We start from the raw sequence: 16,112 nt of genomic DNA, 5'->3' as shown, positions 1-16,112 counted from the left end.
TTGGTTTTAAAAGTATCTCCTTGTAACTTTGAGTGTCCTCTAGTCTTTGTAATTTTTGATGGAGTAAAAAATTGATCCATTTGTACCCGTTCTACACCACTCAGGATTTTGTAGACTTCAATCATATCTCCCCTCAGCCGTTTCTTTACCAAGCTGAAGAGCCCTAACCTCTTTAGTCTTCCCTTATACGAGAGGAATTCCATCCCCTTTATCATCTGGGTCGCTCTTCTTTGAACCTTTTCTAGTTCCGCTATATCTTTTTTGAGGTAAGACAAGAGGTGCAGTGAAGAAAAAAGCTTCATCATGTGACAGCACAGCACACAATAGTACAAAGATGTCATAAATACTATCATTGGCATTAAAAAAAAAAACCCTCCCACGCACATATTCAAAAGCCTCAAAGTGTAGAAAAACCCTTCATGTGCACAAACTGAAAAATTTATCTAATGACACCGGGAACACCAACTTCCGTCTCCATCGATGTATTCTTCACTTCACTGCATCAGCTGATCAAATAGAAAAGTCATCCCAAACTCCTCCTGACAAGGGTTGCTTGTTTCATAAGAACATAAGAATCACCATACCAAAGGTCCATCAAGCCCAGCATCCTGTTTTCAACAGTGGCCAACCCAGATCCCAAGTACCTGGCAGAAACCCAAAGAGTAGCAACATTCCAGAGCTGAGATTATGATGTCATAAAGCCTCATTCTACCAATACCTAAGAGCCAACTTCATCAGTGATGTCACAATGGCTTGTTTGTGCTATACTTGGCTCACATAAGAGCATAAGAGCTGCCATCCTGGGACAGACCGAAGGTCCATAAAGCCTAGTATCTTGCTTCCAACAGTGGCCAACCCAGGTCCCAAGTACCTGGCAGAAACCCAAAGAGTAGCAACATTCCAGAGCTGAGATTGTGATGTCATAAAGCCTCATTCTTCCAATACCTAAGAGCCAACTTCATCAGTGATGTCACAATGGCTTGTTTGTCCTATACTTGGCTCACATAAGAACTGCCATCCTAGGACAGACCGAAGGTCCATAAAGCCTAGTATCTTGCTTCCAACAGTGGCCAACCCAGGTCCCAAGTATCTGGCAGAAACCCAAAGAGTAGCAACATTCAAGAGCTGAGATTGTGATGTCATAAAGCCTCATTCCACCAATGCCTAAGAGCCAACCTCATCAGTGATGTCATAATAATAATAACTTTATTCTTCTATACCGCCACAATCTTGCGACTTCTAGGCGGTTTACATTCAAGATTGCTGGACATGGTTTGATTATCCTATACGGCTCACATAAGAGCTGACATACTGGGACAGACTGCAGGTTATCAAGCCTGGTATCCTGTTTCCAACAGTGGCCAATGCAGGTCACAAGCACCCAGCAAGATCCCAAAGAGTAAAAGATTTTATGCTGTTTAGGGATAAGCAGTGGATTTCCCCAAGCTTATAGGCTTTTGTGTTAGTTAATTATCCAAACCTTTTTTAATCCTTTATTTGGCATTTTTGCTCAGAAGCAACATGTGGCTTCTATGGTTCTTATGGGAGATCTGCATCTCCAATTGCCCGTTACTTGGCACTGTTGCTCTCGTTCAACATCAAGTTACATAAAGCAGCCTTTTTATCATCTGCAAGTTAAAGGGTTAAACCCTGCTAAGCTATCTTTCACCACATTCACAATTCCAGAGTTCAATTACATGTGTGAAGAAATAGCTTTGAGGTGTTCTGCTGACCCTTACACGTGTTAGATGTAAACCTCCCTGTGAAAAGTGACAGTATTCTGTGACTTATGTGATCAAGTTGTGTGTACATGTGGGTACCCAGTTACAGAATGAAGGAGCAAATGTTTAATCCAAGGCTCGGGTGCCTAATTACCCATTTGCTCATGTCACTGCAGAGCTGCTCCCTTAACAGGACCATCTACTTCAGGGGTATCATCCCAACATAACTCTGTGCACCATCACCAAAAACCTTCTCCTGGAACATGTGGAATATAATTGGGGCTGCTGTTAGAGGGGTGGAAACAGAGCACATGCTGTAGGCCCTTGGCCAGAAATGCAACAGACTTGCCAACAACTAAAGGCAACATAGCCTGCTGGCAGACTTTGGGGCACCCTTGCAAATTTCTACCCTGGGCTACCACATGTCTAACAGTCCTAGGTGTAAAATATACAGGCAACAGATTTAGGTGCATTTGGAAATTCCGTACAATCAGACTGGCATGTACAGTGCAGTTGGAGTAATTTCTACATTTCTGCTATCTATGCTAGTCCTTGGGGATTTTTTTTCTTTAGTCATTGTACAGAACAGTTGCTTGGTCCTGGCATTTTTGCTAACCAAGTACTGAATGTAGTGAGGGAGAGTGTTGGCGTAACAGTGCTGCCTGTGGGTGGGAGATGGTATTGCTTCTGTGAGGAGATGCAGTATAATCTGGTGCTTCTAAATGGTTATGAACAGGTCTTTTTCTTTTATCTTGTTTTACAGTAAGAAGATTAAGCTGAGTGGTCTGGCCCTGGATCACAAAGTGACTGGTGACCGATTCTATACCCATGTGATCACTGTGGGTCAAAGGTTAAGCCAGAGGAGGGCATCTCTGGATCAGGGGAAGGAGTTCTACCAGTCCACAGAGGACCCGCAGCAAAAAGCCCCCCCTGACCGTATGTCCCATTTCTGGGGATAGGGGAGGGGAGTATGAGGACAGTTATACATTAACTATAAGAGCTTTGTGTGTATCTGTGTTTGGGGAGAAGAAAGGGGTGTCAACATTCCCTACTATGACCCTTACACAATCTAAATGTGTTGCTAGAGACTTTTTTGGTAAGATCTGTGGTGCAAGGAGATGCATTGCTACAAATTAATATAGTAATTTTGCAGAATTTTGAGATACTTGTCATAAAAAATCTACTAATCAAACTTATCATGGGTAATAGTTAACCCTTACTGGTCTGCCTTTCTTTATACCTGGATATCAGTGTTGAATCTCTGGGGATTCAGTGACTGCTGGAAGTTTTTTGGGTGCTGGTCTTCGAAGAGGTGTTAGGCCAACTATGCTGTTAGCTTTCCAGGCTTTTCAGGACAGCAATCCGAATAGTGGTATCCACAATACCAGGTAACTTCCATCCGTCAGACTGCCCTGGCACTACCTGGACAGTGTCGACATGGTCAGACATGATACTCTCAGAATACAGTGCTGAATATCACTGGCTGGACCTGGTAAACCCATCTCTGTTAACGCTGTTACCACATCCTTTGGCAACGAGTTCCAGAGCTTAACTATACGTTCAATGAAAAAATATTTCCTCCTATTGGTTTTATTTCCCTGTAACTACATTGAGTGTCCCCCTAGTCTTTGTAATGTTTGAAGGAATAAAAAATTGATTCACTTCTACCTGCTCTACACCATTCAGAATTTTGTAGACTTCAATCATATCTCCTCTCTCGGTTGTCTCTTTTCAAGCTGAAGAGGCCCTAATCTACTTGGAACTCCTCTCTTACGAGGAAAGACTATCTCCTTTGTCATCTTGATCATTCTTCTTTGAACCTTATCTAATTCCGCTATACTTTTTTTGATATACAGTGATCAGGGTTGAATGCAATACTCGAGGTGAGTTGCACCATGGAGTGATAGAGACATTATAATATTCTTAGGGCTCCTTTTACAAAGGTGCGTTAGGGCGTGGAATAGCGTGCGCTGGCCGCTACCGCCTCCTCTTGAGCAGGCGGTAGTTTTTCGGCTAGCGCGCGCTAAAAACGCTAGCGCACCTTTTGTAAAAGGAGTCCCTAGTCTTATTTACCATCCCTTGAAATTTCCCTGTAAATGTCTTATTTCATACGCAAGCGATAAATATGTCTTCTCAGACCCAGTCCAGTTGGATAGTTTCTTAAAAGATAAAACTGCGCAGATAGAATCTTAGGTTTCTTATTTTGGTTTTCTTGCTAGGGAAGATAATTGACGACATGCAAAGGTTTAAGCCACATTTCGCCTGCTAAAAGTTTTTATTTACTAAATTTAATCTTTTAAAGTTAGTATTTGCAGCCAGTTAATGTGGGCTAGATCATTGAATTATTTTGTTTCCTTAGACGGTTGCATTGAGCATTTTTTTATGCTGATGGCTGTAATTGATATTCCTTTATTTTGTTATATAATTTGTAACAAATTATTTACCATCCCTTTTCTAATAATTTCCAGCAGCCTGGTTTTTGCTTTTTTGGCCGCTGTTGTACACTGGGTGGAAAGTTTCAGCCTAATGGAGTTTGTGCACGACTTACTGTTCTGTTCTCCGCTGCTTTGGACAATTCACTTGAGGAATTTCATTTATGTCAATTTTCCAAATAGATTCTGATAACTGCATTAAAGAATCTCGACCACTTAATGGTTAGGTTTGATTAGAAGATTAAAGTTTATCAGAACAGAGGTTACTTAGAACTTAGGGTGTTGGGGGGGGGTTTGGTGGGGAGGGAAATGTTAGCAAATACTACATTCTGGACTTCTGCTTCTTCTATTTATGTGTGTTTGTGTGTTTATTTATATGTGCTTGGGGGATGAAGCGGGTTATGCGTGCATATGTGTGGCTTGGAAAATATGGGGAGGTGATTTGGAAGGTGCCCTTTGTATAATCCTTTGCCAGCCACTTCATTTTTTTTTTCTCCACGTCTGTTTCTGTCTGGGCCAACTGCTTGGGGGAGGGGAAAGCTTTTTAAATGGAGAGCTTGCCAGCATTCCACAGCCTTGAATTTCTTCCCAAAGTAAAGCGGTGAGGGATTATTTTTTTTTTAACTATTTCAAAATACCAACCTAACTTCTGGTTATCAGGGTTACCAGAATTAGCACATTTTACTTCCAGCAAGTGATTTCCTTTGTCCTCTGTTTCAAGAGTTATTTTGCCCCTAGACATTCCATACCGTAGGTTGGAAATTGTGAAGGAGGGCAGCTTGAAAGAGGGCTGATTTCCTGGATTTAGCCTGAGATCTGGCATTCTTCACGTGCAACAGAGCACCTTTCCCAGAGCAATCTGGAATTCAAGCTAATTATTCACTCAGGAATGGTTTAACTTATTCTGCTTTCACAAATACTTATCCGATGTTCTGGATTATCCAGTATACCTCGGTGATATCACAGCATTGCCATTGAGATATGGCAGGTTTCTCTTTTTTTTTTTGAGGCAGCAGTGCAAGGTAAACTTTTTTTTACTGCTTCCTCTTCTAAAAACATGCATTCAATATAATAATAATAATTTTATTTTTAGATACCGCCTGACCAAAAATGGTTCTAGGCGGTTTACAACAAATAAGCACAAGTCATACAGTGGAGAGTACAATTTAAAAGGAAAAAAACCAGTTCAAAACAAAATACAATAAATAAGAATTAGTCCTACAGTAGAAAATATGATTTAAAAGAATGGTTCTAAGCGAATTACAACAAATAAGAACCGACCATACAGTAAAAATACAATTTAAAAGAAGATACATTGCAAGACGGAAGCATAGAATTATTAAACGAAACAACCAGTTAGGATACAAATTTTTCACACAGTTGGGTCTTTAATAGTTTTCTAAAATCAAGATAAGAATAGGATCCTTACTCTCAAGATCCTACACGGCATCCTCCCCCCTTTTATTCCTCTTTCTTGGAATTCCTCTAACCCCAATTCCACCAGATCTACCAAAAAACTGAAACTTTCCTTTCCCTCTCAAAAAGGCATTTCCCTTGTAGGAAAACTAGGTTCCTCCCTCCCTTTCAGAATCACTGAGCTCTGGAACAACCTTACCTCCCCTCTTAGGAATCCGAGCTCCCTCCAACTCTTCCGTAAACATCTGAAAACCTGGTTATTTTCAAAAATGTAACTCTTCCTCTCTCTGGTTACTCTGTCCTAAATTTTCTCTTCATTTTGCCTTTTCCCTTCACTGGAGTTCCTTTCTACCCTAACCCTTGTTAACCGTGTCGAGCTTTGCGAATGTAGAGATGAAGCGGTATTCAAACCCAAGGTTTAGTTTAGTTTAGGATCCTAGCATAATATACTTCCACTTTATTCCTTATTTTATCCATTTTTTCTGTATTGTCTGAATTTTTGGTCCTGTTTATGTTGGACAATCTAGACTTACTGTATGAGACTTGAAGGAAATCAACAAAAGAAAGCTGTTATTTTTGTTATAAAATGAAGGTTAATCCTTCTGTAGCATTCATCTCCTGGTCGTACACATTATATAAGCAGATTGCTGAGATTAGTGATCATGTCCTTAACCATATAGGAGTTAGATGCTTCTTTTAAGCTGCAGTTGGATGAGAGAAGCATCAGCTTGCCTCTGCTAGCAGGTCAGTGGTGTGGGATTTTTCAGGGCGTCACTAAGGGCTCCTTTTACTAAGGTGCGCTAGCGTTTTTAGCGCACGCACAAGATTAGAGCGCGCTATTGCGTGAACTAGCCGAAAAATTACTGCCTGCTTAAAAGGGAGGCAGGAGCGGCTAGCACGCGCTAAAAATGCTAGCACACCTTTGTAAAAGGAGCCCTAAGTTGTTGAACTAGGCTAGAGGAAACAAGGGGAAAACAATTATGTGAATTTAACTTTGTCTTGAGGGGCGTAGTGAAGAAAACACTCTTTTAAATTGTAGGAGGTCTCTTTTTCCCAGGAGGGAGGGAGGAAGTTATAAAAGAGAAGGAGAGAGTGTAAACTAGGCTTTTGGTTGTTCCTTTTTCCCCTGCCAGAGCCCCGAAACCAAGGGGGACTCCTGAAGAAGTTTGGAAGGGAACTGAGGAAAACAAAACCAGAGTGTTTTTGGTTATTCTTTTCTCCCACCAGTGCCCCTGTACCAAGGGAGATTCCTGGAGCAAGAAAATCCTAATAGAGAGGGGTGGGTGGGGGGGAGGAGTCTTATAGCAAGAGTCTGCAGGAAGCAGACACCTGGTGTGGAGACAGAGGGAACGTAGGGTGGTTCAACATAGGAAAATGACAAAGACTTAGCTTTTTGAAAGGTTTCCCAGGAGAGGACAAAACCTATTAAAACTCATCGAGAGTGAATGCTGATTTGAAACCTTTGAATCTTGCTGCCAATATGCCTGAAGCCGTATGCAATTAGTTTGAAGTTTCTACCATCAACTATTTATTAAATGTTAAAGATTCAATTATAACTTGGACTCCTGCAGGTTTAATGTGAAGCCAGGGACTGGTGTGAGATTGAGTGCTTTGATAGATCCCACGGGCACAAATTTGTCCCCAGGTCATTCTCTAGGGGTTCAGAATCTCCACCTCCGTTCTGTCCCTGCCCCATCCCTGCAAGCTCTGTTCTCATTTGCACAAGTCTCGAACACATGATTTTAAAGTGTTCGAGGCTTGTGCAGATAAGGACAGAGCTTGCAGGGATGGAGCAGAGACAGGGACAAAACTCGTAGGGATGCGGCTGGAGATAGATCCCACAGGGACGGGGACAAATTTGTCCCTGTGTCATTCTCATCACAAGTTCTCTGGATTTCTCTGGCCCCTTCCCGTGCCCGAGTTTGTGTAAGAACCGTGAGTGACTGACTGTGAGTAGAAATCTGTCTTTTTGTGTGAGCTCTGGTGGGGCAGGACACCAGGGCTATACTTGGACAAGTGGATGAGTATGCAGACCAGCTCACCATACGGTCTGCTGCTCAGGAACTGGTGCTGATGCCTTTGCTAGGTCAGGAGAGATCAGTGGAGGTGGCTTGAGGGTCCCCACAGCCGTTCATCTTCCTTGCATGTTCCAAACCTTGTACAATTCTGTTTGGCCCTTTCATCATACAGCTCATGATGGCTGAGTATCCAGGTAACTGGAGTCTTGCAGGATTTCCCATGGTGGTTAAAGGGTAGCATGGCACTTAAGTTACTGGAAACTAGTGAAAAGTGTACATAAAACATATCAAGCATATGGTATAATGTAGAAAGGTGAGCAGAAAGGAAAGGACAGTCTCAGTTTTAGGAAGCAGGCTCTGAATGACAGGAATTTGGGGCACAGAGATGATTTTCCTGCTGAGTTTGTCACTTCTCAGAAAAACTTGTGTGACACACCCTAGGGAGTATCCCAAGGGGTTCAGGAACTGACCTGGCAGGACTCCCCTGGGCCAGCTCTATCTATTCCCTTGTATGTGTGGCATCTGGTGCCTCTACTTGAGATAAAAGGGTTTTAGGGGGGTAATATTTTCCTCTTTTCCCAAGGAAAACTCCAAGAAACAATTATGTGAATTTAACTATGTCTTGAGGGGCGTAGTGAAGAAAACGCTCTTTTTTTTAAATTGTAGATTTTTGTCCTTTTTCCTAGATGCGATCCCATTTCGTCGCAGCGTCTGCTCTCCCATTTTTCTCTGGAGCCTTGTCACCATGGGCATGACTCAGCTGAGGGTCATCTTCTACATGGCTGCCATGAACAAGATGTTGGAGTTTGAAGTGACAGGAGGAGAGCAGCACGGTGAGAGGGGAGGAGACAGAAAAGGAACAGGAGAGGGGGCAGAGGAGGAAGGGAGCAGGATGAAAGGGAACATGAGAAGAGTGGTAGCATGGTGAAAGGAACATACGGAACAGGAGAGGAACACAGCGAGGCAGGATGGGGATAATGGGAGATCAGCAGTAGGGGAGGAGAGAATCTCCACCTTCATCTCCTAGAGAAACAGAGAGGCAGAGGAGGAAACGGATAGCAAGAGTATAAAATAGAGAGGGAGTCAGAAGGGTCAATAATGAGAAGATGAAGAAAATGAGGCAGGACTTCAGAAATGCTCGTGCCGTATTTTCAAAGTTGTGATTTATTTTTGTTTTCCCTTTAAGTTTCCAAAGAGTTGAAGGAGAAAGCTGAATCCACAGGTAAGGAAAATGATGTAGTGAAATAGAGCTTTCTTTGCTGAGTTAATGATAACTCCATTCTCTGTGTGGGCTTTCTGCTAATGCTGGAATCTGCTTCTCTCTCCTTGGCAGTCAGCTTCTATTCCTCTATCTTCGGAGTACTGCAACTTATCTGCCTATTCAGCTGCCCCTTCATTGGCTATGTTATGGACTGGCGCTTGAAGGAATGTGTAGATGGACCAATAGACCGGTATGCTGAAGGCCATATTGGGTGAGTATAGAGAAAGGGAGACTGTCACTACTTACAGCCCAATGCATTGAGGCTGCGGGTGTTGGATTATAGATCCTGCTACATTCAGAGGCTAGTTAGTGTTGAGTCCTGATATTGTTTTGGACTATGATATGTCTTAGTGATTTTTAATGTGAGCCGCTTAGAATTGAAAAATAGTGTAGTCTGTATATTTTTAAATAATAAATAGCGCAGAGGTGTTACAGTCTTGACTGTGCTCAGAGCCTGTGCTTAGGCTGGGTGTCTGAGTCTTAGCAATAGTGCAGAGATCCAGCTGTGCTCAGAGGCTGGCACTGAGTCCTGGCATAGTGCCCTGGGGTACGGCTGGGAGTCCCAGCACTAGTGGCAATGGGTAGAGATACAAATGCACTGAGGCTGGGAAGCAGGCCACTAGTGTCCGGGCGCTTAGCTCTTCCTGTGCTCAGGCCAGGAGTACGAGTCCCAGCACCGGTGCAGAGTAGAGGTTCAGATGCTGGAAGTGAGGTTCTGGCATTAGAGTGGTGATGTGTGGATAATGTGATCCGGAGTCTGAGAGAGCATTTTTTTTTTCTTGCCACAGAGAGAACAACACAGAAAAGCCCAGAAAGCTGCGTGACAGGAAGATTCAAAAACTGACAAATGCCATGAGGGCTTTTGTCTTCACCAACTTGCTGTTGGTGGGGTTCGGTGTTACTTGTATGATCCACAATCTCCCCCTGCAGGTGATTGCTTTTACAGCTCTCTCTCTCTCGGGTTTGGTTGAGGGGCAACAGCTCATATTCCCATTCAGTGCTGTTTTTTTTTTTTACTTTTCACGGTTTGCATTTTTCTTCACAGTTTCTGACATTCATCTTACACACGCTGGTCCGTGGCTTCTTTCACTCGGCTTGTGGTGGTCTCTATGCTGCTGTGTGAGTTTCTCCAGTTCTGTGTGGATTGAACTAGGCCAGTTACTGGGCAGACTTGTACGGTCTGCGTCTGTGTATGGCCGTTTGGAGGAGGATGGGCAGGGGAGGGCTTCAATGGTGTAGATGGGCTGGAGTAAGTCTTAACAGAGATTTTGGCAGTTGGAACCCAAGCACAGTATCGGGTAAAGCTTTGGATTCTCGCCCAGAAATAGCTAAGAAGAAAGAAAAAAAAAAAAAATTTTAATTGAATCAGGTTGGGCAGACTGGATGGACCATTCGGGTCTTTATCTGCCGTCATCTACTATGTTACTATGACTACAAATCTTGATTATCAGGGCATTTTCAGAGTAAATGGTTTCAGTGGCTAGAAGGAGGACAATCCCATCCCCACGAGTTTTGTCGCTGTCCCTGTCCCGTTCCTGTACGCTCTGCCTTAACTGCACAAACCTTGAACACTTATGATTATAAAGTGTTTGAAGCTTGTGAAGATGAGGACAGAGTTTACAGGAAAAGAACTCTCCGGGATGGAAAAATGAGTTCCCGCGGGGATGGAGAAAAATTTGTCCCCACTACCTCATCCCAGGCGAAACCCCTGGATTTGAGTCCATTTTCCCCCCCCTTTATACTTCGGTCTCGCCCACTTTTCCTGTACATGTGTGCACGAAGACCTAATAATATCCCCATTAGCAATTTGGTTGGTGCAGTATGTATGGGGATATAGTAGTTTCTGTTATATATCGGTAACAGATCTGGCGAATGAATTTGGATGTTGCCTGGCAGGAGTCTGGCTGTGCAAGTGTTGACTATGGGCAAAAGGTAAAAAGCCTCCTTCTCAGAGGAGTTATCGGATGTTTTATTCTTTTTGTTGTTGTAACAGTTTATCTTGCCACCCTCTCATTTTCTCTTGTGCCCCTTTGATTGACAGCTTCCCATCTAATCACTTTGGGACATTGACGGGGCTTCAGTCTCTCATAAGTGCTGTGTTCGCTCTTCTCCAGCAGCCTCTCTTCATGGCAATGGTGGAACCGCTGCATGGTGATCCCTTCTGGGTAAGAGAGGGGGGCTTCTGGGCATGCTCAAAAGAAAATGCTGGTACAAGGGATGGTGTTCACCTATATTACTATGGAGACAGAGCAAGGAGGTAGCTTGATTTCATTTTCTATATAGCTCTAGTCTACGGTACTTTCTTTGTTATAGTGAGGTGTGTGGGAAACAAGCATGCCACCTTTTCTTATAATCCCCGAGATATTCAATCAGTCCCAAAAGTGCTAAGCTGCTGTTTAAATAAATGAGATTTTACTGGGAGAATTATTCTGTGCAGTAGAGATTTGAACCCTTGTGGCCTCTCCCTGGGCTGTTGGAAAGACCCCCCTCACCAGCCTTATTCCTCTTCTCCACTTTCTCCTCTTCTTCTTTGGTCTTTGAACATCTTATTTTCTGTAGCTCCTTGAGCTCTTAGGGATTTTACATTCCATTATATTAAATACTTATAACCTGCATTAGCCTTCCAAGTTCAGCGAGGTGCACAATAAGAAAAGAGACCAGGCCATTCCTGGGATATTACAACATTCATTTCACAGTAGCGGTATTTATTAAGCAACAAATTTATGGGATAAATAAAACTTTTAACTTTTTGAGATATATGTTGTAATTGGTAAGACATCTTATATAAAATGGCTAAGAATTCTATCATTTCAATTGCTTTGAGAAACTGTTTAATACTAAATAGAATCTCTTTAATATCTTCCTTGAAGGGAATGTACATTGATACCCTCCATTCTTATACGCAGATGATGTATCTTGAATAATACAGTTTTTGCCCCAAAGGTGGCATAACTATATTAAAAAGTGTAGGTGATGTAACCCCGGGGTACTCCACAATTGGAAGGCCAAGGGAGGATACTTTCCATACATTTTTATTTGGTAGGATCAGTTCTTCAGCAAACTCTCAAACCATTTAAGACTGTGAACCACAGAAACAAGACAGAAAGAAGATTGACTCATTTGAGCTTTGGTGCTGGAGAAGGATTTTAGGCGTGCCATGGATGGCCAGAAGAACTAACAAATTGATTCTGGAAGAGATCAAACAGGCTATGTCTCTCGAAGCCGAAATGATGATGTTACTACTGTCTTATTTTGGTCACACCCTCAGAAGAGAGAGATCCCTGGAAAAGGACATTGAAGGAACCAGGCAGAGAGGGCAACTTGTGAGCAGCTGACTGGACATGTTGAAAACAACTATGGGGGGGGGGGATGATGCTGGAGGACTTTTCTGGACTATTACAAAACAGATTTCTTTTTAGATCTGCAATTCAAAATAGTACCTGGTGGGCCGCGAGTTTGAGACCACTGGCTTAGAGAAAACATCACCCCCCCCCTGTATGAACACCACTCATTAAAAAAAGGAGACAGTAGAGGCACTTTGGAACATAGCAGAGAAGCACTCTTTCACCGTCTACCAGCTGCCTCCCCCACCATCTCTTGTACTGATGGTATTATGCACACCTTTCAGAGAACGGTATTAAAAAAAAATAATGCACACCAAAATAATGTAATATATTAAACAGAAGAGTATTTTTAGTACTCTGGAAATATATGCAGGATCCCAGTCAGCTCTAACTCACTAATCCGGCATCTTCCTGATGGCCAGGTGAAGATTCCATTGTAACAGTAATCCTGGCATCCATAAAATGATTTACCTATCAATATTTTGGGTAGGTTGCCAAGTGGGCACCAGACTTCAGCTTTGCTAGCCTTTAGTTTGCTGCTGAGTTACCAAATGTGTTTGGAATATATATTATCTATACCTAATAGAGTAGCAAGCTGAGAACTAGGGAAGCCAAGATTTAAATCCCACTGCTACTTCTTGAGATCTTGGACAAGTCACTTAACCCTCTACTTCCTCAGTACAAAACTTAAATTGTAATGCTACCAAAGACAGGAAAATTACTACTGCCCTTGAATGCATCTTGCCTTGAGCTACTACTGAGAGAGGTATGATCTAAATCCAAAATCCCAGTACCAGGCATATTGTGAAGTAGTACAAAACACTATAAATGTCATTCAGGACTTACAGAACAATCCTAATCATACCATAATAGCACTAATCTACAGAAATCATACAATAAGGGCCTACAGAGGAAAAGGCATTTTCAAAAAAGAAATGTCCGAAAGAACATTTTAGTAGAGTAGCCACAGCGACATTTCAGCTGGGCCTTTTCTCCCTGGAACAGAGGAGATTGAGAGGGGACATGATTGAAACATTCAAGGTACTGAAGGGAACAGACTTAGTAGATAAAGACAGGTTGTTCACCCTCTCCAAGGTAGAGAGAACGAGAGGGCACTCTCTAAAATTGAAAGGGGATAGATTCTGTACAAACGTAAGGAAGTTCTTCACCCAGAGAGTGGTGGAAAACTGGAACGCTCTTCCAGAGTTTGTCATAGGGGAAAACACCCTCCAGGGATTCAAGACAAAGTTAGACAAGTTCCTGCTGAACCGGAACGTATGCAGGCAGGGCTGGTCTCAGTTAAGGCAGTGGTCTTTGACCTAGGGGCCGTCGCGGGAGCGGACTGCTGGGCGCGATGAACCACTGGTCTGACCCAGCAGCGGCAATTCTTATGTTCTTATGAGCAGGGGGACGCTCTAGGGGGCACCACAGTTAACGTCACATTAAAAGATCCTAGGTACACATCTCACCATAACCCATTTATATTGTAGGATGAGCTCTCCAAAACCCACCCAAAACTTACTGTACCCACCGGTACACCACAACAATAGATTTTGGGTGGGTTTTGGAGGGCTGATCATCCTACAATATAAGTGGGTTATGGTGAGATGTGCACCTAACTCAACTTAGTAAAAGGGTCCATAAGTAACCAAGATCAGTGTGGACAGAACTAAGCCTTATTTGCCAACCTATACTATGTTACAGGATGCGCTGTCCAAGGCCAACATACTGATATCTTCTCTTCTTGCCTTTCTCTCCAGGTGAATTTAGGTCTCCTCCTTTTCTCCTTAGTGGGTTTTCTTCTCCCAATATACTTGTTTTATTTCCGACATCAGCTGCTTCAGAAGGTGAAGGACAGTAAGGCAGAGCTGGCTGATGGTGCCCACATCAAACTGCATGAAGACAATGCCACAACCAATGGAGCCTTGAGCAAAGACACCATGGCATAGATCCTGGGACAGAACTTTTGAGGTCACACACAAGCCAAAGAGTGAACAATTTCATATTTTTGTACTTGTAAAATATGAAGAAAAAAGCAAGGCTATATTTTACAATATATTATTTAATGATGTTTAAATAAGTTCTATGATTGACAAATATTCTACAGGAGGAATAGAATTTCCTGGTGAATGGGTGACTTGGATGCAGGGAAACATTCCCTACGATTAAATACCAGATTAATAAAAGTCCGTCCTTGTAATGTTTGAGTTGAGCAGGGCCCCAGCTCAGGACATTACAGGCTAGGATTCATATTGCTCATAACTTTCTTTCAGGAATTCAGATCTTTTCCCCATTCTTGCACATCACTGTATTCAGATGGTTCTTTTGCCTCTGCTGTGTTGGATTCATGTACCAAGGTATAAGCAGTGGAACCTTGGAACTGAGATCTGTTTCACTTTTAAAACATTAAGCTCTTAACAGCAAAATGCTTTTAGTAATAACAATTTCTTTTAGCCCAATTTTAAGGTTGAAAAGTGTCATGCTATGCTGACACATCCCTGTAATGAACAGTCAAAATGCCACAAAGACCCACAGCCAGTGCTTGAAGGCCTTCTCACTACATGCTGACTTGTAGCAGTATGGAAGTCTTCTGGCTGCAATTTTAAATTTTTGTTGATTTTTTTTTTTGGGGGGGGAGAGATTCCAGCAGTCATCCCTTTTTTTTCCTTCTGGACTTAGAACATAAGAACATAAGAAGCGCCATCTCCGGATCAGACCTTCGGTCCATCAAGTCCGGCGATCCGCACACGCGGAGGCCCTGCCAGGTATACACCTGGCTTATTTTATAGCCAACCATATCTTTATATGCCTCTCTCAAGGAGATATGCATCTATTTTGCTTTTGAAGCCTAGGACTGTCGATTGTGCAATAATCTCTCCTGGGAGAGTATTCCAGATGTCAACCACTCTCTGTGTGAAGCAGAACTTCCTGATATTAGTCCTGAACTTGTCCCCCCTTAGCTTCATTTCATGTCCTCTTGTCCGCGTCAAATTGGACAATGTAAATAATCTCTGCTCTATTTTGTCGATTCCTTTCAGTATTTTGAAGGTCTCGATCATATCCCCACGCAGTCTCCTCTTCTCAAGGGAGAACAATCCCAGTGTTTTAAGTCGATCCTCATATTCCAGTTTCTCCATACCCTTCACCAGTTTAGTCGCTCGTCTCTGCACCCTCTCCAGCAGTTTTATATCTTTCTTTAGGTAGGGAGACCAATGTTGGACACAGTATTCCAAGTGGGGTCTGACCATTGCCCTATAAAGCGGCATTATAACTTTCTCCGATCTACTTGAGATTCCTTTCTTTATCATGCCCAACATTCTATTTGCCTTCTTTGCCGCTGCCGCGCATTGTGCCGACGGCTTCAGGGTCCTATCTATCAGTACACCCAGATCCCTTTCTTGTTCACTTTTTCCCAGAGTTGCACCTGACATTCTGTACTCGTATTCCTTATTTTTACTGCCTAAATGCATTACCTTGCATTTCTCCACGTTGAACTTCATCTGCCATTTCTCCGCCCATTTTTCTAACCGACACAAATCTCTCTGGAGTTCCTCACTGTCCTCCTGCGATCTGATTGCCCGGCAGAGTTTTGTGTCGTCTGCAAACTTGATGATCTCACTGGATGTTCCGTTTTCCAGGTCATTGATATAAATATTAAAAAGGATCGGCCCAAGTACCGAGCCCTGGGGTACACCACTAGTCACTTTCTCCCAGTCGGAGAACTTCCCATTAATGCCCACTCTCTGCTTCCTGTTATCCAGCCATTTGCCTATCCATCTTTGTATATCTCCCTCTATGCCATGGCTTTGTAGTTTCCTGAGAAGTCTTTCGTGTGGGACTTTATCAAATGCTTTCTGGAAGTCCAAGTATATTATGTCCACCGGCTTTCCACTATCAATTTGCTTGTTTACGGTCTCAAA

The 16,112-nt window shown here is 42.8% G+C and overlaps 1 protein-coding gene across 1 annotated transcript in view; it reads left to right on the top strand.

Annotated features, from left to right (window-relative positions):
- Window positions 1–14,868, top strand: part of SLC43A1 (solute carrier family 43 member 1) — a 71,788-nt gene extending 56,920 nt beyond the window's left edge. The window contains exons 8-15 of the mRNA XM_033920821.1: window positions 2,485–2,657; window positions 8,274–8,420; window positions 8,774–8,809; window positions 8,921–9,059; window positions 9,637–9,778; window positions 9,894–9,967; window positions 10,890–11,013; window positions 13,953–14,868. Of these exons, the coding sequence (XP_033776712.1) occupies window positions 2,485–2,657; window positions 8,274–8,420; window positions 8,774–8,809; window positions 8,921–9,059; window positions 9,637–9,778; window positions 9,894–9,967; window positions 10,890–11,013; window positions 13,953–14,141 (1,024 nt within the window). The 3' untranslated portion in view covers window positions 14,142–14,868. The remainder of the gene's footprint in view (window positions 1–2,484; window positions 2,658–8,273; window positions 8,421–8,773; window positions 8,810–8,920; window positions 9,060–9,636; window positions 9,779–9,893; window positions 9,968–10,889; window positions 11,014–13,952) is intronic.
- Window positions 14,869–16,112: the final 1,244 nt, after the last annotated feature.

This window comes from Geotrypetes seraphini, chromosome 14 (assembly GCF_902459505.1).
Source record: "Geotrypetes seraphini chromosome 14, aGeoSer1.1, whole genome shotgun sequence".
NCBI classification, from domain to species: Eukaryota; Metazoa; Chordata; class Amphibia; order Gymnophiona; family Dermophiidae; genus Geotrypetes; species Geotrypetes seraphini.
Note: the sequence above shows the minus strand (reverse complement) of the source record. Positions and strands in the feature narration are given on the sequence as shown.